The sequence below is a fragment of the Lepidochelys kempii genome, chromosome 10 (assembly GCF_965140285.1).
Source record: "Lepidochelys kempii isolate rLepKem1 chromosome 10, rLepKem1.hap1, whole genome shotgun sequence".
Classification (NCBI taxonomy): domain Eukaryota; kingdom Metazoa; phylum Chordata; order Testudines; family Cheloniidae; genus Lepidochelys; species Lepidochelys kempii.
The window spans coordinates 46,972,023-46,995,120 of record NC_136389.1 but is presented as its reverse complement, the minus strand read 5'-3'; the positions used below and the strand labels follow the sequence as shown (position 1 = coordinate 46,995,120).

Here is a 23,098-nt window from a genome sequence, read left to right as displayed (position 1 = left end):
TCGGGAAAGGAGCGGAACTGGGGCGAGGAGACGGGCCGTTATCACCAGCAGCCAATGGGCGCGCGGGGCTGGGGCCGGGTTTCCGGTTCCGGTGGTGATAAAGCGGTGCTGGGCGCGGGCGCTACCGACTGCCGCGGGGAGGAGCTGAGCAGGGCCGGAGCGTGTGGGGTTGCAGGTGACGGGGACGGGACGGGACGGGGAGACTCTCCGCTGCGGTGGTGGCAGGTGACTGGCGGTGTCCAACCTGCTGGGTGTGGCAAGCAGGGCCTGCCGCCCCCGCGGGCGCCCCCCCACCCCGGCAGGAAGCTGCAATTAGCCGAGCTAAATGGGCGCAAACCCCTCATGTGAACACGCTTAAACCACGTCGGTATTGGCGTCACCTGGTGCTACACGGGGGTAGGGGAGAGGCTGGGAATGAGCCTCGGGATTCCCAGACTCGCCCGGCGCAGCCGTTGTCTGGAGTGCAAAACTGCGCCAGTTTAAGTAGCTCAGACTTAAACTCCCCTGCCTAGGCTGCTGCCAGTGCCTAGAGTACAGTCGCTTAACCTGGCTGAGGGCTTGTCTCTCTGTGCCTGGCTGGCACAAGGACCAGGTCATGTGAGCGGCTGGGATCTCCCTCAGGTGAGACAGCCTTATGCACCTCCCCATACAGGCCTGCAGCCTTGCTCTCATGTTAGTTTCTAACCATGGATCCTTGGCCTCTTGCCTGAATGGTAATCTAAGTAGGATTTATGGGGAGGCCAGCCAGATATTGACAAACCTTCGTTCTCTGTCCCCCCCTCACTGTCTCTCTCAGATTAAATCAAAATGGCTGATGAAGAAATCGCCGCCCTCGTTGTTGACAATGGCTCCGGGATGTGCAAAGCTGGCTTTGCTGGGGATGATGCCCCTCGAGCCGTGTTCCCTTCCATCGTGGGACGCCCCAGACACCAGGGTGTCATGGTGGGCATGGGGCAGAAAGACAGCTACGTGGGCGATGAGGCCCAGAGCAAGAGAGGCATCCTCACCCTGAAGTATCCCATTGAGCATGGCATTGTCACCAACTGGGATGACATGGAGAAGATCTGGCACCACACTTTCTATAATGAGCTGCGGGTTGCCCCTGAGGAGCACCCTGTCCTGCTCACTGAAGCCCCCCTGAATCCCAAGGCCAACCGAGAGAAGATGACACAGATCATGTTTGAGACCTTCAACACTCCAGCTATGTATGTGGCTATCCAGGCAGTGCTGTCCCTGTATGCCTCTGGGCGTACCACCGGTATCGTCATGGACTCTGGGGATGGGGTCACCCACACAGTGCCAATCTACGAGGGGTACGCCCTGCCCCATGCCATCCTTCGTCTGGACTTGGCTGGCCGTGACCTGACCGACTACCTTATGAAGATCCTGACCGAGAGAGGCTACAGCTTCACCACCACGGCCGAAAGGGAAATTGTGCGTGACATCAAGGAGAAGCTCTGCTACGTCGCCCTGGACTTCGAGCAGGAGATGGCCACGGCCGCTTCATCTTCCTCCCTGGAGAAGAGCTATGAGCTCCCTGATGGCCAGGTGATCACTATTGGGAATGAAAGGTTCCGGTGCCCAGAGGCTATCTTCCAGCCTTCCTTCCTGGGGATGGAGTCCTGTGGCATTCACGAGACCACTTTCAACTCCATCATGAAGTGTGATGTAGATATCCGAAAGGACCTCTATGCTAACACGGTGCTCTCTGGCGGAACCACCATGTATCCTGGCATCGCTGACAGAATGCAGAAGGAGATCACGGCCCTGGCACCCAGCACGATGAAAATCAAGATCATTGCCCCACCGGAGCGTAAATATTCCGTCTGGATTGGTGGCTCCATCCTGGCTTCTCTCTCCACCTTCCAGCAGATGTGGATCAGCAAGCAGGAATATGATGAGTCTGGCCCATCCATTGTCCATCGTAAATGCTTCTAAAGAGGGTCTCAGCAGGTGTGCTCAGCCTCTGCTGATGGGGTTACTCACAGTAATTGTCAGGGCAAATGTATTTACCAAATTGAGTAGTTACTTGTAAACTTTGCCCTTGAAAAGCCTTTCATGTTGGACCAATATTGTTTGATTTACTCACCACCTCTTATGTTTAACTTGACTATTCCTTTGATGTACTGTGTAGTAACTATACCCCGTGCATCTTAAGCTCTGTTACAGGTTGCACATGTGATGAAGGTTACAGTTAACTGTATTAGTGGAGAGTGAGAGAGCACGCTACCTGTTAAGCTTTAGTTTTCCTGTGGCTGACTAGTGACCCTTTACTTCCCCTGCCTTAGCTATAAATTCCCAGGGGCTGGAGACTAGACTAAGGGTGGTTGACTTTACTATGTAACTTTGGTGTAAGGGGATCTCAGAAGTAGATTTGTAACTAACCCTAAAGGTGATAACTGTAATGTCACTGACCACTCCTTGTATAAGGCAAACTAATAAACTTCTGTGGTTTAAAAAGTTCTCATAATTATATGCTTGGAATCACATGGTCTGCCCACTAGGCTGAATGAACCTGGTCATCTCACTTTTCAATAAAACCATCATATATTGGCTAAATCATAATTCTAACTCTTGCATGCCAAATTTGTGATATACAGAAGGCTGATGCCTCATTAGGAACAGTTGTGCTGGACACATGTACTCTGCCACTCCAAAGTGGAGAGAATAAATGTAAATATTAAATTTCTGGTGATGTGATAGCAGAGTTATGAACCTCATACTCAGTTTGTAGATGGTTCCTTTTACGTGTCGTTCTCTGACATTGAAAGGCATAAAGTAAGAGAGAAGGGGGGAACAAAAGTACTCTAATATCTTGATTCAAAGGAAGCTAACACTATTTCTAATGGTGTTGCAAGTAGGGAGATATCTAAAAGCAAAACCAGTGTAATATAATGCAGTTAACTCATATATGGCCTGATTTTTTAAGTGTACAACTTTGCTGTTGTATAAAGAATACTTTCCTCTTAAGGTAGCTGAATGGCATTGGGGTGGAGTGTTTTACTGCCTCCATTGTTGGCTAGCTGAAGATGGCTTTCTACAAGGCTAACACACCAGCACAACCATGCAAAGTTGCACTAGCTGTCCTGGGAAGAGTAACTTGCGAAGAAGATACAGAATTTCCCTACATATAGTAAAAGGAGACCTTAACCATGGTTTTAAAAACTGCCACTTTGACCTCCTTCTGGAGTTGTCTTGGGGTTGCGGAAGGGAAGATACTAGAGCAGCCAAACTTTTTGGCCTGAGGCCCATATTGGGTTTCCAAAAGGGTAGGGAGGGCTGGTTAGGGGAGGCTGTGCCCCCTGAAACAGCCAGGCGTGGCCCAGCCCTTGCCCCCTGATGGTCCCCCTCCCCTGGGACTCCTGCCCCATCCACCTGTCCCCTGACTGCCCCTACCCCATCCACCTGTTCCTCCCATTCCTAACTGCCTCCCAGGACTCCTGCCTCATCCAACCATTCCTTCTGACTGCCCCTGGAACCCCTGCCTCCAGCTGCCCCATCTAACCCCCCCTCCCTGACTTTCCCCCAGGACCCCTGCCCTATTCAACCCCCCTGTTCCCTGACCTCCCTGCCCCCTATCTACACCCCAGCTCCCTGACCACCACCCTGAACTCCCCTGCCCCCCCTTACCATGCTGCCTGGAGCACCAGTGGCTGGCGATGCTACGGCCACCACCCGCACAGCACAGAGCACCAGGTCGGGCCGCGGCTCTGCCACTGCGCTGCCGCCCAGAGCATTGTGCCGGTGGCCCAGTGAGCTGAGGCGGTGGGGGAGGGGGAACAGCTGGGGAGGGGCCAGGGGCCAGCTTCTTGGACCAGGAGCTCAGGGGCTGGGCAGGAGGGTTCTGCGGGCCGGATGTGGGCCGTAGTTTGTCCACCTCTGTACTAGAGCTGAATACTTGCAGTTTCCTTCAAATTCTCTCAGTAGCCTACTACAGCATAGCACAGTGTGAATTTCTAAACAGTTTAGCAGCTGCCTCTATACAGGAGATCAGGACTGACTCCTCAATCTCCCCCAGTCCTCAATTATGCAGTTTTGTATTTTAAAATGGTCTTGTTCTGTAGGTGGGCAGGTAGGGGGAAAATATTGTCCTCAAACATCAAAATCTGAGATCAGACCAATTGATGATTACCTCCCAGCTTCAGGCTGCCCCAAAATGACCTCCAGTGTTTTTAAAGACAACTTATTTGTGGGTCTTTTCTATTCTAAAGAGATCACTGAAAGATGATTACAAAAGCACAACGTGGACAGAAATATTATATTGCAATATTAGCTTGGACTGGGATCCTATGTGCTAGATGCTATACAGATAGAAGAAACAGATGGTCCCTGGCCTCAAAGAGTTTGCACTCTAATCCAACTACAACACTAACTCTACAATATCTTGATTTTTAATAAGGCTTTGGACACAATCCCGCATGACATTTTCATAAGCAAACTAGGGAAATGTAGTCTAAGTTACTATAAGGGGGGTGAATAACTGGTTGAAAGACTGTATTCAAAGAGTAGTTAGCAAGGGTTTGCTGTCAAACTGGGAGGGTGTATCTAGTGGGATCCTGCAGGGATCAGTCTTGGGTCTGATACTGTTCAATATTTCATAAATGACTTGGATAAGGGCACAGAGTGTGCTTATAATATCTGTAGATGACATCCAGCTGGGAGGGGTTCTAAGCAGTTTGAAGGACATGATTGGAATTAAAAATGACTTTGACAAATTGGAGAATTGGTCTGAAATCAACAAGATGAACTTCAATAAAGACAAGTGCAAAATACTTCACTCAGGAAGGCAAAATCAAATGCACAACTACAAAATGGGGAATAGCTGGCTTGGCGGTAACACTGCTGAAAAGGATCTGGAGATTATAGTGGATCAAAAATGAATGAGAGTCAACAATATAATGCAGCTGCAAAAAAGGCTAATGTCATTCTGGGGTCTATGAACAGGAGTGTCATACATCAGAGACAGGAGGCAATTGTCCCGCTCTGCTGCACACTGGTGAGGCCTCAGCTGGAATATTGTGTCCAATTCTGGGCACTATAGGAAAGATGTGGACAAATTGGAGAGAGTCCTGAGGAGATCAACAAAAATGATAAAAGGTTGAGAAAACCTGATGTAAGGAAATGTTGAAAAATGGGCATGTTTTGTCTTGAGAATAGAAGACTGAGGGAGGACCTGATAATAGTCTTCAAATATGTTAAGGGCTGTTACAGAGAGGACTGGGATCAATTGTTCTTTGTGTCCACTGTAGGTAGGACAAGAAGTAATGAGCTTAATCTGCAGCAAAGGGGATTTAGGTTAGATATTAGGAAAAACTTTCAGACTATAAGATGGGGCGGGCAAACTTTTTGGCCTGAGAGCCACATCGGGTTTCCGAAATACTATGGAGGGCCGGATAGGGGAGGCTGTGCCTCCCCAAACAGCCAGGTGTGGCCCGGTCCCTGCCCCCTATCCAATTCCCCAGCTTCTCACCCAAAACAGCCCCACTGGGACTCCTGCCCCATCCACCCGCTCCTTGTCCCTAAACCCCCCCGCCCCATCCAACCCTTCCTCTCATTCCTGACTGCCCCCCTGGGACCCCTGCCCCATCCAACCACCCCTTCTCCCTGTCCCCTGACTGCCCCATCTAACCCCCCCTCTCCTTCCTGACTTTCCCCTCAGGACCCCTGCCCCCATTCAACCCCCCTGTTCCCCACCCTCTGACCTCCCCGACTCCTATCCACACCCCCACTCCCTGACCACCCCCTGAACGCCCCTGCCCTCTATCCAACCTCCCGCCCTGCTCCCTGCCCCCTTACCGCACTGCCTGGAGCACCGGTGGCTGGCGGTGCTATAGCCGCACCACCCAGAGCACCAGGACAGGCAGCCGATGGAGCCAGCCACGCCACCTGCACAGCACAGAGCACCGGGTCAGGCCGCGGCCCTGCCACTGCGCTGCTGCTCAGAGCATTGCGCCATCGGCACAGTGAGCTGAGGCTGCGGGAGAGGGGGCACAGCGGGGGAGGGGCCGGGGGTGAGCCTCCCAGGCCAGGCCAGGAGGGTTCCGCAGGCCAGATGGTGGGCTGTAGTTTGCCCACCTCTGCTATAAGAGTATTACAGCTCTAGAACAGACTTCCAAGGGAGGTTGTGGAATTCCCATTGCTGGAGGTTTTTAAAAACAGTCTGGACAAACACCTATCTGGGCTGGTCTAGGTTTACTTGGTCCTGCTTCAGCACCAGCGGATGGACTCGATGATTTCTCAAGCTCCTTTGTAGCCTGACATTTCTATGATTCTAATTTGGCGCAACATTCCTGATGTCATGACTCAGCCATCTCTGAAGGTCACTGTCCTTCCTGGGCCCCTGCCTGCCTGACCCACTCCTCACTACCTGCTGCCCTTGGACTATGACCACTCACCAGATTCATCACATTGTGCTGCCTTGCAGGAGATGGGTCAGAATCCAATCCCAGCCTCCCTCTTCCCAGGCTGGCAGGGATTGTGTGTACCATTGGGCTAGAAGCCAAATGAAGCAAAGCCAGTGGCAGAGGCAAAGCAGCCCTGCTTGCTGGCATGTGCTGGATGTCAGCAAAACAAATGAGGTTGGGAAAAACTCCATTCTGTTCTCATTCACAATGCTGGAAGCAGAGCACTGCAGGCATCCTAACCTGTCCTCCACTGCAACCCTGCCCCATGGCAGGTACCTTCCCTAGTCCCGCCCCTTGCTCCATGGCAGGCACCATCCTCACACTAGAGCTGGAGCTTGCGTCAGCTCCAGCCTATGACAGGAACCTTCCCCACTGCACACACCTTCTGCACGTAGGTTTCAGAGTAACAGCCGTGTTAGTCTGTATTCGCAAAAAGAAAAGGAGTACTTGTGGCACCTTAGAGACTAACCAATTTATTAGAGCATAAGCTTTCGTGAGCTACAGCTCACTTCCTCAGATGCATATCGTGGAAACTGCAGCAGGCTTTATATATACACAGAGAATATGAAACAATACCTCCTCCCACCCCACTGTCCTGCTGGTAATAGCTTATCTAAAGTGATCATCAGGTGGGCCATTTCCAGCACAAATCCAGGTTTTGAGAAAACCTGGATTTGTGCTGGAAATGGCCCACCTGATGATCACTTTAGATAACCTGGATTTGTGCTGGAAATGGCCCACCTGATGATCACTTTAGATAAGCTATTACCAGTGGGGTGGGAGGAGGTAAAGTGATCATCAGGTGGGCCATTTCCAGCACAAATCCAGGTTTTCTCAAAACCTGGATTTGTGCTGGAAATGGCCCACCTGATGATCACTTTAGATAAGCTATTACCAGTGGGGTGGGAGGAGGTAAAGTGATCATCAGGTGGGCCATTTCCAGCACAAATCCAGGTTTTCTCAAAACCTGGATTTGTGCTGGAAATGGCCCACCTGATGATCACTTTAGATAAGCTATTACCAGCAGGACAGTGGGGTGGGAGGAGGTATTGTTTCATATTCTCTGTGTATATATAAAGCCTGCTGCAGTTTCCACGATATGCATCTGAGGAAGTGAGCTGTAGCTCACGAAAGCTTATGCTCTAATAAATTGGTTAGTCTCTAAGGTGCCACAAGTACTCCTTTCCTTCTGCAGGTAGCCACCCACAATCCCTGCTCCATGAGAGGCGAGTGCCTCTTAAATCCAGGCCTACAGGAGTATCCTCCCACAAAATACCCTCATCGAGCAACAGCATTATAAGGAAAACAAAGGGCTCTGCCCTTTCCGTTCCTCACTCTTGGTGGGTCTGTCCCGCTTCATGACACCCACGGCTGTTTTTAAAACAAAAACTACCCTGCTTATAAGTTTGGTCCACATCCTCAGTGGTATTTACACTTCTAACTTCCATTGATTTCAGTGGGAGTTAGGAGCCTAAATATCTTTGCAGACCTGGGTCTTTGCTGCAGGCTGGCCCAAGGGATGTTACATTGGAGGGGAAGTAACAGGAGCAGAAACCACACCATGGTGGTAGCTATTGGAGTAAGGACAGGTGAGAAAAAGTGGACACAGTGCCAGGTGCCTGAGAATTCAGATAGCATTAACAGTATTGCTTCTCAAGACCTTACAGCCTGCACCTCCTATAATTTGTGCCTTTATTGCCTCTGTGTAGGAGCTGGGCGCCATTGTACAGCACACTCATACTGACTAAGGCCCACACTTATCAGCTCATAATATTCCAAACCTACTTTGTCATAAGCTCCCAGGGTTCCTCATTATATGGGATACCAGCTGTGTGGACATTGGCTGCAACCTGGATTTTGGCTGGATAGAGATGGGTAAATATAATTTGCCCTAGATCACAGGCAAGCACATATTTTGCTGTGGCAACTAACTTTGCCATATCAGTACCTGAAAGTGATAGGGACAAAAATATTTCTGAGTATTGTACAACTTGGACTTCATACTAAAGTTTGATAAACTAGAAACCACCAGTCCAGCACTCTCCCGTGTTCAGTACTGTGTGACACCCTGTCCCCAGGCTAGTTGGCCTTTGCTTATGCTAGCTGGACATTCCCATGCAGAATACATGTAGGCAATGAAATGGGGAAGAGCTAAAACAGCTGCTGGCAGCCTCAAGGAATGTGATTCAAACCAGGGCACATACAGAAACAGCACATAAAATTACTATTTTATGAAATTAGAACATGTGGTAGTTTTTCCCCTGTGGAGTGATTTTGCTTGGAAAGGGAGAGAGGTAGGCAAGTTTTACCACCAACCCTTAGGACCAGATCAAGAAGGTATCCTATTTAAAGGATACCACCACTTCATCTTGAATTCATCCTTAAGACAGTTTAGCTTCACATTAGTTTTCAAAGTGAACTGAAACAGAAGCCTACCAAAATCTGACTTAAGAAACACTTCTCCAAAAAGGCTGTCCAGCTGAATACAAAACTGCTCCTCCTCCAAGACTCTAGGGTGGAGTCAGTGTTTATTCTTTTGGAGACTGAGTACTGAAGGCAAGACAGGGCAGTTCTGTTTAAGATAATTATACTGTTTGGTTTACTCTCCTCTGACTGAGTCTTAGAAGTGTATGACAGTTTTTACTAGAGTTGAGCATATGTTTGAGTTCTTAAGGTCTAAAAGTAGTCCAGAAGATATTTTTAAAACATCAGAAATGATATGTCCAGTCTTCCAGGCAGGACATGTTGGATACTGGAGTGAATGTTATTGTGGGTTCTTGTATCTTACTTAAGCAGCAGAATGATGATCTTTAAGCCAAAGAGTAAATTCCCAGAAAGTTACAAAAATTCTTACAGTATTAAAAGAGGGGTTTAAGCAGCTTAAAAACCCACCCCAGCTTCACTCATTAGGTGAATTTCCACTATTTCTCCAGTCAATTCTCAGGGGCAGAAATTGTCCTCTTCTACAGCAGAAAGAACACTTAACACTCGGGCCTTCATACAATCTATTCCCCCCCCCCCACCCCCTCCCCCAGTCCATTTCTCTTGCCCATCTTTAAGAGATGTTTTACATGCAATTTTCCCCTCACTGAACAAAGTTAGTGGTACCCAGCAATAGCTAGCCATGCTTTGCTATCTGAGTCGAGGGCTCTTCAGGACCTAGCTGAAAATGCGGGTCAAAATTTCTTCTCTGTACACCAAAATAGAAGTGAGACATGTTAGGCAGGTTTTAGAAGTCCCCATGGCATTTTCTGGGCACGGTGTTTAGATTAATCTGGTAGGCTGCAGTATAGACTTGCAATTTAATTATGCAAATTACTATGGAAAATGCATTTCTATTAGTACTTTTCAAAGAATAATTAGCTTTTCCATATTGATCAACCCAGCTACCCTGAAGTAATTGTACAACACATTTTAAATTTTAAACCACAGAAGTTTATTAGTTTGCCTTATACAAGGAGTGGTCAGTGACATACAGTTATCACCTTTAGGGTTAGTTACAAATCTACTTCTGAGATCCCATTACATCAAAGTCAACCACCCTTAGTCTAGTCTCCAGCCCCTGGGAATTTATAGCTAAAGGGGAAAAAAGTAAAGGGTCACTAGTCAGCCACAGGAAAACTAAAGCTTAACAGGTAGCTCTCTCTCCACTAATACTGTAGGTTAACTGTAACCTTCGTCACATGTGCAACCTGTAACAGAGCTTAAGATGCACGGGGTATAGTTACTACACAGTACATCAAAGGAATAGTCAAGTTAAACATAAGAGGTGGTGAGTAAATCAAACAATATTGGTCCAACATGAAAGGCTTTTCAAGGGCAAAGTTTACAAGTAACTACTCAATTTGGTAAATACATTTGCCCTGACAATTACTGTGGGTAACCCCATCAGCAGAGGCTGAGCACACCTGCTGAGACCCTCTTTAGAAGCATTTACGATGGACAATGGATGGGCCAGACTCATCATATTCCTGCTTGCTGATCCACATCTGCTGGAAGGTGGAGAGAGAAGCCAGGATGGAGCCACCAATCCAGACGGAATATTTACGCTCCGGTGGGGCAATGATCTTGATTTTCATCGTGCTGGGTGCCAGGGCCGTGATCTCCTTCTGCATTCTGTCAGCGATGCCAGGATACATGGTGCTTCCGCCAGAGAGCACCGTGTTAGCATAGAGGTCCTTTCGGATATCTACATCACACTTCATGATGGAGTTGAAAGTGGTCTCGTGAATGCCACAGGACTCCATCCCCAGGAAGGAAGGCTGCAAGATGGCCTCTGGGCACCGGAACCTTTCATTCCCAATAGTGATCACCTGGCCATCAGGGAGCTCATAGCTCTTCTCCAGGGAGGAAGATGAAGCGGCCGTGGCCATCTCCTGCTCGAAGTCCAGGGCGACGTAGCAGAGCTTCTCCTTGATATCACGCACAATTTCCCTTTCGGCCGTGGTGGTGAAGCTGTAGCCTCTCTCGGTCAGGATCTTCATAAGGTAGTCGGTCAGGTCACGGCCAGCCAAGTCCAGACGAAGGATGGCATGGGGCAGGGCGTACCCCTCGTAGATTGGCACTGTGTGGGTGACCCCATCCCCAGAGTCCATGACGATACCGGTGGTACGCCCAGAGGCATACAGGGACAGCACTGCCTGGATAGCCACATACATAGCTGGAGTGTTGAAGGTCTCAAACATGATCTGTGTCATCTTCTCTCGGTTGGCCTTGGGATTCAGGGGGGCTTCAGTGAGCAGGACAGGGTGCTCCTCAGGGGCAACCCGCAGCTCATTATAGAAAGTGTGGTGCCAGATCTTCTCCATGTCATCCCAGTTGGTGACAATGCCATGCTCAATGGGATACTTCAGGGTGAGGATGCCTCTCTTGCTCTGGGCCTCATCGCCCACGTAGCTGTCTTTCTGCCCCATGCCCACCATGACACCCTGGTGTCTGGGGCGTCCCACGATGGAAGGGAACACGGCTCGAGGGGCATCATCCCCAGCAAAGCCAGCTTTGCACATCCCGGAGCCATTGTCAACAACGAGGGCGGCGATTTCTTCATCGGCCATTTTGATTTAATCTGAGAGAGACAGTGAGGAGCACAGACTCCGTTAGGTGCATGGAAGCTTTCAAGGAGACGCGATCGGCTTCCTCCCCCCTGCGCCCTAGGGCAGGGGGACGCTGCTGTTGTCTGGACCGGGATGTGGGTGCAGCAGGGCTCAGCCTACAGAGCTCCGACCCATAGGCCAGGCCCAGCCCGGCGCTGCCTCCTCGCCCCGCCCCCTCACTAGGCCCGCGGACTCAGCGGCTCCGACTGGAGACGAGGGCGGTCGAGCGTGACCCCAGCCCGGAGCGGCCAGCCCCCTCCCAGCAGGATCCGAAGGCCGCCAGCCCCGCCCTCGGGACACAGAGACCGACCCACCCGTTACCTCCAGCAGCTCAGTCACGTCCGGAAACCGCAGTAGCCTGTGTCTCCTTCCGCAGGCACCACGCGCGCAGCTTTATCCCCACCGGAATCGGAAACCCGCCTCCGGCCCCGGACGCCCATTGGCTACTGTGATGATAACCCGCCCCTCCCCACCTTCCCAACTACCTATCAGAACGTCGCTGGCCGGACCAGTCTTGTTCCCAGCAGACTTTGCGGCAGGGAGTCCGAGCCGCACGCTGGGAGCTGTAGGCGCTCGGGGAGCGAAGCAATGGCTGGTCTCGTCTCGTCAACTACAATTCCCAGCATGCGGCGCATGGAGCTCGCCGGCACTTCCTGTTTCGGGGATGGTGCTCCGGTGACTGTAAACAACATCAGGTGGGGGTTGTGGAGCCCTTCGCCGTGGCCACTGCGGGGGCTGGCCTGGCCTGGCCTTGACTCCCGCCTCGGGGCAGGGTTGGATCAGCATCGATCCGTTCCCTAGGTCCCTCTCGCCCCTAGGCTGGGCCCTAGGGTTCGGCCTGGTGTGGCTCCGTCTCCCGGCGCTGTGGTTGGGGTCTCCGGCACTCGGATCTGGATACCCGGGCAAGGCTTACCATAGACCCCACCCCTAACCCGGGCTGGGGACCAGGAAAGGCCTCGCCTAGAACCTGTCCACTCGCCGAGCTGGGCTCTGTGGTACGGCCTGGCAGAGGAGCTCCTCTCCGCTCTATCAGGGATTGGGACCAGGGCATAGGCCCACCCTTCGGTGTTGGTGACTAGGGCAGGGACTTAATGTATATATCCCCACCCAGAGTTAGGGACAGGCTATAGCCTAGTGTAGATCCATTCCAGTTATGTGGCCAGCTGAATCAAAGTTGCTGGGAGCGTCTCATGTTGGTTTGTTTTGTTCCCTTCACAGCCTCTCCTGGAGCTCAGAACTGGGTTTCTGAGGCTCAGTTCCTCTTGATGATACAGTTACAATGTCTTTGTCAGAGTGGCATATTGCGGTGAAGCTGGCAGATCAGCCATTGGCCCCCAAATCCATCCTGCGGCTACCAGAGACTGAGCTTGGAGAGTGTCCTTTGGGTGGGTGCAGCATCTCCTACCTGAAGCAGCTTATCACTGGAAAGCTGCAGGAGTCAGTCCCAGACCCAGAACTTATTGGTGAGTTACTGCTTTTACTGCAGGGTTGGGCCTAGTCAAGCCTGGGATCATGGTCAAATTTCAGTTGGGTAATTACATACAGCAGTTTCAATTGGATATAGCTTCTTTGCTTCCAGTGTTGCTGTGTATAATGTTAGTTATTATGGAGACTTTAGCCATCCCTATTTTCCAGGTTTGCTTTTAACAAATCCTTCTAACAAAGCAGGCTAGTAGACACCTATTTCTGCTATGAGATGTACTTTGTGTCTGACACCACTAGAACTCTGTGGGGTTGGGGCAGTTCTTTTAAACCGTGTAGTTCTGTGAGAGGATGCACAGCCAGGCTTGTGTCCTACGCTTCAAGGTCCCCTGGAATTTAAATGTGCAAGTGTTTATGCCGCTGAATATTTAGGAGTTGCCACTTAAATAGCTACATCATGTGGCAGGCTGATAGCATGCCTGGAAATGTACTTATCCCATAAAGGCCAAGCAATAGACCTTCCCACAGGAATACCCTCTGTTACAGAGCTGTGCTTTCTCTCTCTCAGATCTGATTTACTGTGGCCGCAAGCTGAAGGATGACCAAACCCTTGACTTTTATGGCATCCAGTCAGGCTCAACTGTCCATGTCCTGCGGAAGTCATGGCCCGAGCCGGATCAGAAACCAGGTGAGAGAGAGGATGCCTGGGTTAACCCTCTGGAACTCTTAAGTGTGTGTATGTGTGGTGCTGATCTCTTGGGGTTGAGATGGGGACACATACTCCTACTTGCCTGTAATTTTCAGGGACAGAGGTATAGTGGAAGGAGGTGAATTCCTTGAGATTGATCTGGTGTCTTCTGTGAAACCTCCAATGTCGAAGGGGAGCTCTCTGTGTCTGTTTCATGCTGACATGGGAACTGTGGAAGGAGCCCCATGATACATGGAGAAAGAGCCCCTTAGCTGAGTTCCAGTCAATTACACTGGTGCTGTTGAGGACCAAAATCAAATCCCCACTCATTTTGATCCATCTTTATTTTGCTTTTGGAGTGTTCTGTGGTCAGCATCAGACCAGGTAAATTAAAGCAGTGGCACTGGGATTGCAGATTTGGGAATGCTAGCACAAAGGTCTTTAGATTCTTCCCCCGCACACACACTGCTCTGTCAGACTGGGTTTGGCTTTCTTGGCAATGAGGAAACGGATGACATAAAGGACAGGCAGAATGAAACTGACCAATAAAAGCTCTTGATTTTTCTTCCCATCCCTTTCTGAACGTCTCCTCTAGAACCTGTGGATAAAGTGGCTGCAATGCGAGAGTTCCGGGTCCTGCACACCGCCCTTCATAGCAGTCCTGCATACAGAGACGCAGTGAGTGTGGCTTATTCTTCACCCCTAAACGTGAGTCATCCACCATGTGTGACTGAACAAAGGAGAGGGATGGAGAGCCCCAATAACAGTTTAGTTGGGCTACCCCAGTTTTAGACTGGCCTCGTTATGTGGCGTTGCTGATCTGTTTTGATTTCTTTGGTAGGTCTTCAAGATGCTGGGGAACAAAGAATCACTGGATCAGATCATCGTAGCTACCCCTGGCCTCAGCAGCGACCCTGTTGCTCTGGGTGAGTTCAGATGTGGCCAGACAGTGTAAAGGACATAGTAAATAGGGATGGTCTATGGAACCTATTAATTCCTCACATGGGAGAGGGAGCGTCAGGCTCCAGGAAGAACAGGAAAAGGCAGTTTCTGCAGAGACTTTCCACCTTTGAGATGGAGAGGTCTGAATCTGTCCGGGAGTCAGATTTTACTAGTGCTATCTGTTGTTGGTAGCTACACTCGACAGGGCAGGGGCTGATCGAAGGACACTCACTTCAGCTGGAGCAGGACTGGGCCATAAGGAAGTGGAGGGAGGGAGGTGTGTAATGAATGCATCTGCTTTGCACTTGCCCTTTCCAAGTGCCACAAAGGATTAATTAACTCTAATCCAGGCCCACCTGGCCTAGTGAGCTAGCAGCATCTCTGCATGGCCATGTGCAGATTCTAGTAGGACTCTGAGTTATTGCTTCTCAAGGCCCTGAGCCCAGAAGAGCAGATAGCTCTGAAGAGCAGAAATATTGTATGATGCTCAGCAGCAACCATTGTTGACTCAACACATGGTCCTTGTGCTTGGGAGCTGATGGTCATGATGCAGAGCCTTGTAGGAAAGAGGTGGAAACATTACAAGAGAATAACAGTGGAGAGATATCGTCTGGAATACACATTGCTCCACTGCCCAAGGAGTAAAGCTGTTCCAGGAACTAGTGACTTTTGCTTGTGTTTTGGGTCACATTTGACAGATGTGCCTTTTGTTTCCTGTCCCTGATTCAGTACGTTTCCTGGTCTCTTTCAGGTGTCTTACAAGACAAAGATCTTTTCTCTGTCTTTGCTGACCCAAACATGCTGGACACGTAAGTTTCGAATGGCCAGTGCTGGGTCCAAGCCACCACACCACGCAATGCCTGTTTGTACAATTGCAGTCTGTTTTTCTTTAGGTGGGAGGAGAGGGTTACTCCAGTTCTCAACTACCGGTGTGGACATGCCATTCCATTGGCGTAGGCTGGGTCGAAGGCTTTCCCGTCCCTTCTTCCTGCTTCCAACCCCTCTCTCTTAGTAATAGTAGTCTGAGAAAAGACTGAGGTGGGGTGTCTGTCAGTGAGCTTCCCCTGCTGCACTTTACCGGGAGGGATGGCTCAAGAGATTTGTACTTCAATGTAGGAACTTTCATCTCTGCTTCCTGAGTTCAAATCCAGTCTTTGTTGGTTGTGGCTGACAGTTGCAACCATCTGATTGTTGCTCAGTGCCCTGTGCAAGTTGAGGTGGGGAATCTTGTTTTTGGTCCCAGTGGGCAGCCTGCATCAGAAATAGAGTAGCCAACTTTCTAATCGCACAAAACTGAACACCCTTCCCTGGCCTGTTCCCTGAGACCACGCCCCTTCCCCTTCCCTTCTCTAAGGCCCTGCCCCTGCTCACTCCATCGCTTGCTCTCCCACACCCTCACTCACTTTCTCAGGGCTGGGGCAGGGAGTTGGGGTGCGCGAGGGGGTGAGGGCTCCAGCTGGAGGTGCAGGGTCTGAGGTGGGGCTAGGGATGAGAGGTTTGGGGTGCAGGAGAGGGCCCTGGGCTGGGGCTGAGGGGTTTGGAGTGCAGGAGGGAGCTATGGGCTTGGGCAGAGGGTTGGGGTGCAGGAGGGGGTGTGGGCTCTGGGAGGGGGTTGGGGTGTGGGAGGGGTGAGTGGTGCTGGTTCTGGCTGGACGGCGCTTACCTTGGGTGCCTCCTGGAAGCGACTGGCATGTCCATTCTGTTGCTAGACTCAGGGGTAGCCAGGTGGCTCCCTGCACTGCCCCTGCCTCCAGGCACCACCCCTGTAGTTCCCATTGGCTGTGGTTCCCAGCAGAGTTGGAGCTCGGGGCGATGGAAGCATGCAGAGACCCTCTGGCCACCGCAGTGCCTAGAAGCCAGACATGCCGGCCGCTTCCGGGAGCCACATGAAGCCAGGGCAAGTAGGAAGCCTGCCTTAGCCCTGCTGCAATGCCGATGCAGACTTTTAGCAGCCTATTAAAATCTCCCAGATTGCTTTCAATAGTCACTGGGAGATTGATGCCCGATTCCATTAGACTCCTGGCCAGTCCGGGAAGGTCGGCAACCCTAATCAGAAACCCATTGCCAAAATGGGATCGAACTGGCCCCTCTTGTTGGCCAACTCAGCAGAGTGTGTAGGATTGAGTGGGCCAAGGGGAGGGCACTTCCTTCACCTAGAGATCGTCCTTCTGTATCATGAGATACGTCAGCCAGGGGAGCTGGAACTGCTGTGACCTATGCTGTACCTGTTCGGTGGATAAAGAGAGGATTCCAACCTTTGGGGATGTCAAACGTGCCATCTTTCACTAGCATCAAATCCACTTAAAAAAAGAAGTTGGAGCTTGACTCCTGGGCTGGTGGCAGGATTATTACTAGACCAGGTGGACTGGAGAGGTTACATCATCTGGCTGCCAGAGCTGGGATCGGAGATGGTGGTGAAGCATAGCCCACTGGGAAGCCTGAAATTGCTGCTCCGGGTGCTGTGGTGGCCTCCCTTCCCTTCCTCTGGTGCCACCTCCAGGTTTCTTGTTTTGTCTCTGCCCAGGCTCATCCCAGCTCACCCTGCTCTGGTGAATGCCATCATCCTGGTTCTGCACTCGGTGGCAGGCAGCACGCCTCTCCCAACTCCGGAGACCTCCTCGCGCAGCATGCCCTCCAGCTCCTACAGGGACATGCCAGGTCAGTTTGCCTATGTGAAGCATCCAGCTGTGTGTTCACATGGGGTAGATGAACTGCGGGATCTACAGACTAATCCAGGCCGTAACTGACCCTGAGCCTTCCAGGGGCAGGTGGAGCAGGAGGCCTGGTTTGTTGAGTTGGTAACGTGCATCTGTTCTGGGGGTAATCTTTAGGGCAGAGAGAGAGAGAGAGAGAGGGATTTTCCTTCTCCTCTGACATATGCAGCACTAAGTAGAACTCATGGAATCTTCCAATTAGAGTGCAATAAATGAGTTGCTGGGTGTGTTAGGCCTGCAACCATGACCCTTCAGCTGCTGTAGGTCTTGTCAGATCCTAAGTGGGATGGAGCCTCTTCACCACTTGGGTGGGAAACCTCCAAGGAAAACCTAGGATGCTGGTGATTCATAGGTAGCACTCTTTCCTCTGGATCAGAAGTAAACCAGGGTCCCATGTAGCGGTCCTGGCCCTGTGCTGCTGAAGGCTGTGCCTTTTCCAAGGAGCCATAAAACACTTTTGAATTTTAAAGATCCCATAGTTTGTTTGCATGAGAAGAGGTGTTTGCTCCGTTGTCCTAGCTGTATTCTAATTTGGGTAACTATGCTGCTTCCCTAAATTCCCTCCGTACTTTCACTAGGAGAAGTTATTTTTCACTCCCCCATCTAGTGCTGTAGGCACATTAATGTCTGCTGCATTCCACCCCAGAGATGACTGCATTTTAATGGTGAGTGGGCAATCCTTATAAAACGCAGTCCGTGAAGTGTCTTTCCCTTGGAGGCTGAGTGTTGTCTATCAGCTGATTTGACCTCTCTGAAGGCATGGGCGATCTAACAGTCTCTGCTGGGAGGGTAAATGGGAGCTGAGATTTTGCGTTGTCTGTGGTTTGGGAGCTTTTTTCCATTTGAATGTGTTCTCTTCTCTGGCCAGGTGGCTTTTTGTTTGAAGGTCTCTCTGATGATGAAGATGATTTTCATCAGGTAATGTTAGTGGGGCAGGTGAGGGGTCTGGGTTTGGGGGATGGTTGCATTTAGAGGCACAGTAAAATCAGAGAACCTGGAGCTGCACCCTGGGCAGGGTGGTCTTGCAGTCAAAGCACTGGATTAGGGTTTGAGAGACCGAGGTTCAGTCCTTGGCTCTGCCAGAGCCTCCTGTGTGACTTTGAGCAAGTCGCTTCTTCTCCCAGTGCCTCAGTTTCCACATTTGTATTATCTAGGGATAAAAATTCTGTCTAACTCCCCCAGACTATTATGAAGCTCAAGGTATTAATGATTGTGAGGCGCTCAGATACTACAGCGAGAAGAGCCACAAAAGTACTTAGTTTAGGCTCACGTAGTAAGAAATCAGTCGGGCCAGCTCAGGGAATGGTGCTTCTCTGAATGTCAGCACCAAACAGCATAGGAGCGGTGCAGCACCTTGCCTGGATGTGAAGAGTGGGTGATGCAAGTACTTCTGCTTCAGGGCAGTGCTGCAGGTTTCTTTGCAGAGGGACAAGGTCTTGGTGGGTATGATTGAATATTCAGCAATGGGTGGGGAGGGACACCCTGCCTGACAGGGATCATTAGGCTAAGGCGATGTCCCAACCCATGGCCCGTTGACAGAACCACTGGGGAACCTGATATTGGCTAGTCAATCATTCCCTCCGTATAATACATCCAGTAACTGCAAGTGTCGGATCAAAGCCAACTCCCCTGACCCCCAACCCTATGTTTTCTCTTTGTCTCCCTTCAATTTGCCAGCAATGATGACTGGATGGCCCCGTGATCACTAGATGGCCCAGACTGCTGGTGGCCCCAGCCACCTCTGAACTCTGGGTCTCTGTCACATTGTTTGAAATTACTGACACTGCTGCAGCATGATCTTCCTTCGCTGCATCTCTACAGGGCTTCCAGTGTCTCCATAACAGCTGTGATTAATACTGGGAGTTCTTAGCCTGGTGACTGCGAAGGTTAACGTTGAAAGACAGGGGAGCTGGCAGGCCGAGTTGTGCAATGCTAGTTCTAAAGGTGGTTCTGATGGTGACCTCCTGGAATCCTGAGCACGCCTTGAGTTTCTTTGTGACATAGACGTTAAGTCATGGGTTTTCTTCCATCCCGGCAGAGCACAAGGTCCACACCTTCCAGCAGCACTTCTGGGTCCCGCCCAGCATCGCTTGGCTACACTGGGGCTGCCGGACCCCGGCCAATCACACAGAGTGAACTGGCAACTGCGCTGGCCCTGGCCAGCACGCCTGAGAGCAGCTCACACACTCCTACCCCTGGCACCCAGGTAGGGTAACAGCACAGCATCAGGGAACCCCTCTCTCAGGTCACAAACTGCAGCGAGGTACTGACTGCTGAGAGCCAGTCCCAGCTAACGGCCCTGGGACCTGGAACTGGGCTAGCCCATTATGGCAGGAGTCTCTTCTGTACAGACCCCAGGAGGGAGAATGTGGGGTTGGGGAGACCCTTGTGGAGGAGGCATTGCCCTGAAGGTCACTGTGGTGGCCAGTTAACATTACAGCTGTGTGTGGATCCCACTAGCACTGTCTCCTGTCTTCCAGGGTCACTCATCGGGCACCTCTCCGATGTCCTCCAGTGTCCAATCAGGAACTCCCATCACCAACGATCTCTTCAGCCAGGCCTTGCAGCATGCCCTGCAGGCATCTGGGCAGCCTGCCATGCAGGTCAGTAACTCAGTCTGGTCATTTCAGGGCTCTGTGACCCACCTCTCTCTACCCTGACTCCAGCAGCTATCGCAGGACAGGAGTCTTTCACTTGAAGCCCCGCGTTGCAGGCCACTCAGTATCCAAAGGTGGTTCAGTGGCTGGCTGGAGCTCCCAGCAGGAGGTGCTGTAGGGAATGATGCAGAAACACTGGAGGTGGAGGGTATGGGGCAGGACCGTGGGGTTGCTCCCAGCAGGAGGTGCTTAGATCCCAAGGTGACAGAGGCATAGAAATGCAGTAGGGAAATGCTGCAGCTTTGGAGACCATGGAGGAGGGTGGGGAATAACTTGGTATTATTTACTTGGGTACTGACAGATCCCCTTAGCTGTCTGTTCTCTCTCTACAGAGCCAGTGGCAGCCGCAGCTGCAGCAGCTGCGGGACATGGGCATACATGACGATGACCTGAGCCTCCGAGCCCTCCAGGCCACCGGAGGGGACATTCAGGCTGCCCTGGAGTTGATATTTGCAGGCGGGGCACCCTAACCCCCTCTGAGTGAGGGCAGAGTAGCATGTTTCAGAGATGCTGCTAGGTTAGGACAATTGTGAAGTTCCTGTCTCCAATCCCCACCTCAGCCCTGAAACACTTGAACAGAACTGAGCATCTCTCTTGCTCTGGGCAGTGTAGGGGTCTCTCCCCTATCTTGTCGGGACACAGTTGATGGCAGAGGAGATGATGCACTATGCTGGGATGGGAACTCTGTGTCAGCACTCAAAGAGGGTCTTTCTACTGCAGTCCTCTGGGCTATAACCACCATAGGCAAGACCACTGGATTTCTGTATAGCCACAGGGAAAGAGCAACAGCCCCCTGAACCAGGAGATGCTGCAAAGCCACAGCTGCTACCACGAGGCATCTGCCAGCTCCCTCTCCTGCTTGCACTTCAATTCCTGCCACCCTAGAACGCCTCAGTCTGTTTTAGTTCGTCAGTGTTTGAGTCTAATAAAGCTGAACCTCTCCACTTGTCTGTCATTGGAGTTGTGACCCGGTAGATTTCAGAGCTAGCCTGAGTGGTTGTTGGGTGTGAGGCCTCCAAGAATAACCTTAGCTGCTGGAGGAGGTACTGCCGATAATGCAGCTGGGGGTGCTCTTCCCCCGGAGCCCATGCTGAACCAATGTCCCCGGGCAATGTCAGTGGAACATTTCAGTCAAGAGACAGTGCCCAGATGATCATTTGTGTGCATTAAAGGGGGGGAGGGGATTCCTCATAACATGTAGCATTTACATCCCACTTCTCATCTGCAACACCCTTTGCAACCACTCATTGATCCTCACATAAGCCCCAGGAAGTAGGTGAAAGTAGGGAAGGACAGGAACTGGCTAAAATGCAGGAGGAATAATTCCCTTCTGCCCACCAAAAGTTCTTGCTTTGCTTTCCGGGGATACGCTCTTCCTCCTCTTACCTTGGTGCTAGTGTCATTGTAGTGGCTGCCATATTCCACCCCACCAAAACATGCAAGGGACATGCAAGCGCAGCTGCTGAGCACCTTGCATGACAGGTCATTTCTGGAAATGTGGGTCTTTGTCTTGCGTGAAGATGAGTTTTAGGCCTCCTTAGCAGGTGAGGTTGTACAGGCATCTGTATTAAGGAGAGACTCCGTACTCTACAGCATGAGACTCCCTCTTCAGCTGAGACCTGCCCCCATCAGCTGTGGGGAACCAGTTTGGAATTTGAGAAATTCACAGGAGCACGCAGCCACCACAGGGTGGCAGTAAAGGCACATCACATCGGAGTTAATCCGAGGACCTCAAAGCCTTTGACAGAGCTCCTGGAGGAAGGAAAATATCCCTGTTCTCATAGGAGGGAAAAAAGCCCAGGCTAGTGTTTTCAGGAGTGGCACCTGGTTTTGGTTGCCCAACTGGAGAACAATTTGGAGCTGACTTTCATAGTCAATTCATTGAATTTCTTAGTAAGTGAAGTCCATGGCCATTGTGGATGCTTTGGCCCAGATCCCCAAGGGTCTTTAGGCTCCTAATGTCCACTGATTTCAATGGAAGTTAGCAGCCTAAATAACTTCGTGGTTCTGGCCTTAGGACCCCTGAAAATCGGGTCCTAGGTATCTCAAGATGGGCCCCCAAAATAAGTAGACACTTGAACATATGGCCTTCACTGATGTGTACCCATGGGGAGTCCCTGGTAGAGCTCAAATCTCCTGCTTTCTAGGCCCCTGCTGAGACCTTAATGTGTGCCTACTTCACTTTTTTAAAGTTCTCTGCAAATATTAACATGGTTTTGTCCATCACACGAAGGCAAATCCTGGATTACTTGGCACAGGGCAATCTGTTGCCCACTGCTTTTAATCCATTCTAGTTTATTAGATGTCTCAGGGGGTAGGGGTTGCATTACTTCCCTTGAAATGCAACCTAGGTGATCTCAGCATTGGCCATGGGATGGGGATGTACAAATACTTGATTTATCCTGTCTGGTTACTGCCCTAACTGGGTGAAATTCTTCTGGCCTCTGTCAGACAGGAAGTCAGAGTGGATGATCATAATCATCCTTTCTAGCCTTTAAATCTATTAATCTAATTCCTCTCTGTGGCTTTTAACCCCTCATATAGGTGTAGATAGAATGCTATCTCCCTTAGTCACCATGGAGGTAATCTCAATTTTGTTTTGAAAGAATGTTAGAATACAAGGACGGCCATACTGGGTCAGACCAAAGGTCCATCTAGCCCAGTAGCCTGTCTTCCAACAGTGGCCAATGCCAGGTGCTTCAGAGGAAATGAACAGAACAGGCAATCATCAAGCCATCAGTGTTCCCGAGTCAGTTTCTCATCACTGGTTTGTGTTACTTTTCTCTGAACTGCCTCTGGTTTGTTGACATCATCTTGGTTCTGAGAACTGCATATGATTGTTCCAGATACGGTATCGCCAGTGACACCAAGAGGGACTTGGCGCCACCTTCCTTTCTCTACAAAAGGGGGTCGGGACCCCTCAGGGGGTCATGAGGTTATTACAGCGGGGGTCACGAGCTGTCAGCCTCCACCCCAAACCCCACTTTGCCTCCAGCATCTATAATGGTGTTAAATATATAAAAAAGTGTTGTTAATGTATAAGGGGGATCGCACTCAGAGGCTTGCTGTGTGAAAGGGGTCAGCAGTACAAAAGTCTGAGAACCATTGCTCTACAGTGTTGTGGCTGCACGTGAACCGCACAGAATCCTAGTGGCTGAAAAATCCCAAGCGTGTCTCT

The 23,098-nt window shown here is 50.8% G+C and overlaps 3 protein-coding genes across 5 annotated transcripts; 2 read left to right on the top strand and 1 right to left on the bottom strand.

Annotated features, from left to right (window-relative positions):
* Positions 1-12: 12 nt before the first annotated feature.
* Positions 13-2,463, top strand: LOC140918556 (actin, cytoplasmic type 5). Of its 2 annotated transcripts, none has more exons than XM_073363267.2 (2): positions 13-225; positions 797-2,463. In XM_073363267.2, exon 2 carries the CDS (start codon positions 808-810, stop codon positions 1,936-1,938), a length of 1,131 nt encoding a protein of 376 aa, XP_073219368.1. In that variant the 5' UTR covers positions 13-225; positions 797-807; the 3' UTR covers positions 1,939-2,463. The 2 variants fall into 2 exon arrangements, with proteins under 2 accessions (XP_073219368.1, XP_073219367.1); XM_073363266.2 differs by having other exon boundaries at positions 14-175.
* A 7,353-nt stretch (positions 2,464-9,816) lies between these two features.
* Positions 9,817-11,931, bottom strand: LOC140918554 (actin, cytoplasmic type 5). Its single transcript, XM_073363264.2, has 2 exons — positions 11,819-11,931; positions 9,817-11,469 (listed from the first exon to the last, which is right to left on the bottom strand). Exon 2 carries the CDS (start codon positions 11,456-11,458, stop codon positions 10,328-10,330), a length of 1,131 nt encoding a protein of 376 aa, XP_073219365.1. The 5' UTR covers positions 11,459-11,469; positions 11,819-11,931; the 3' UTR covers positions 9,817-10,327.
* Positions 11,932-12,042: 111 nt separating this feature from the next.
* UBL7 (ubiquitin like 7) lies at positions 12,043-20,862 on the top strand. 2 transcript variants are annotated; one of them, XM_073363262.2, is made up of 11 exons: positions 12,043-12,192; positions 12,716-12,960; positions 13,488-13,607; positions 14,203-14,315; positions 14,449-14,533; positions 15,301-15,358; positions 17,074-17,207; positions 18,132-18,181; positions 19,302-19,469; positions 19,744-19,866; positions 20,253-20,862. In XM_073363262.2, exons 2-11 carry the CDS (start codon positions 12,777-12,779, stop codon positions 20,388-20,390), a joined length of 1,173 nt encoding a protein of 390 aa, XP_073219363.1. In that variant the 5' UTR covers positions 12,043-12,192; positions 12,716-12,776; the 3' UTR covers positions 20,391-20,862. The 2 variants fall into 2 exon arrangements, with proteins under 2 accessions (XP_073219363.1, XP_073219364.1); XM_073363263.2 differs by having other exon boundaries at positions 12,046-12,192; positions 14,203-14,285.
* Positions 20,863-23,098: the final 2,236 nt, after the last annotated feature.

Excerpts from the sequence above, each read along its gene's own strand:
- LOC140918556 (XM_073363267.2), top strand. The coding sequence starts at position 808 with ATGGCTGATGAAGAAATCGCCGCCCTCGTTGTTGACAATGGCTCCGGG.
- LOC140918554 (XM_073363264.2), bottom strand. The coding sequence starts at position 11,458 with ATGGCCGATGAAGAAATCGCCGCCCTCGTTGTTGACAATGGCTCCGGG.
- UBL7 (XM_073363262.2), top strand. The coding sequence starts at position 12,777 with ATGTCTTTGTCAGAGTGGCATATTGCGGTGAAGCTGGCAGATCAGCCA. Across the intron at positions 13,608-14,202 it reads CGAGCCGGATCAGAAACCAG|AACCTGTGGATAAAGTGGCT; the intron begins GTGAGAGAGAGG and ends CGTCTCCTCTAG. Across the intron at positions 14,534-15,300 it reads CAGCGACCCTGTTGCTCTGG|GTGTCTTACAAGACAAAGAT; the intron begins GTGAGTTCAGAT and ends GGTCTCTTTCAG.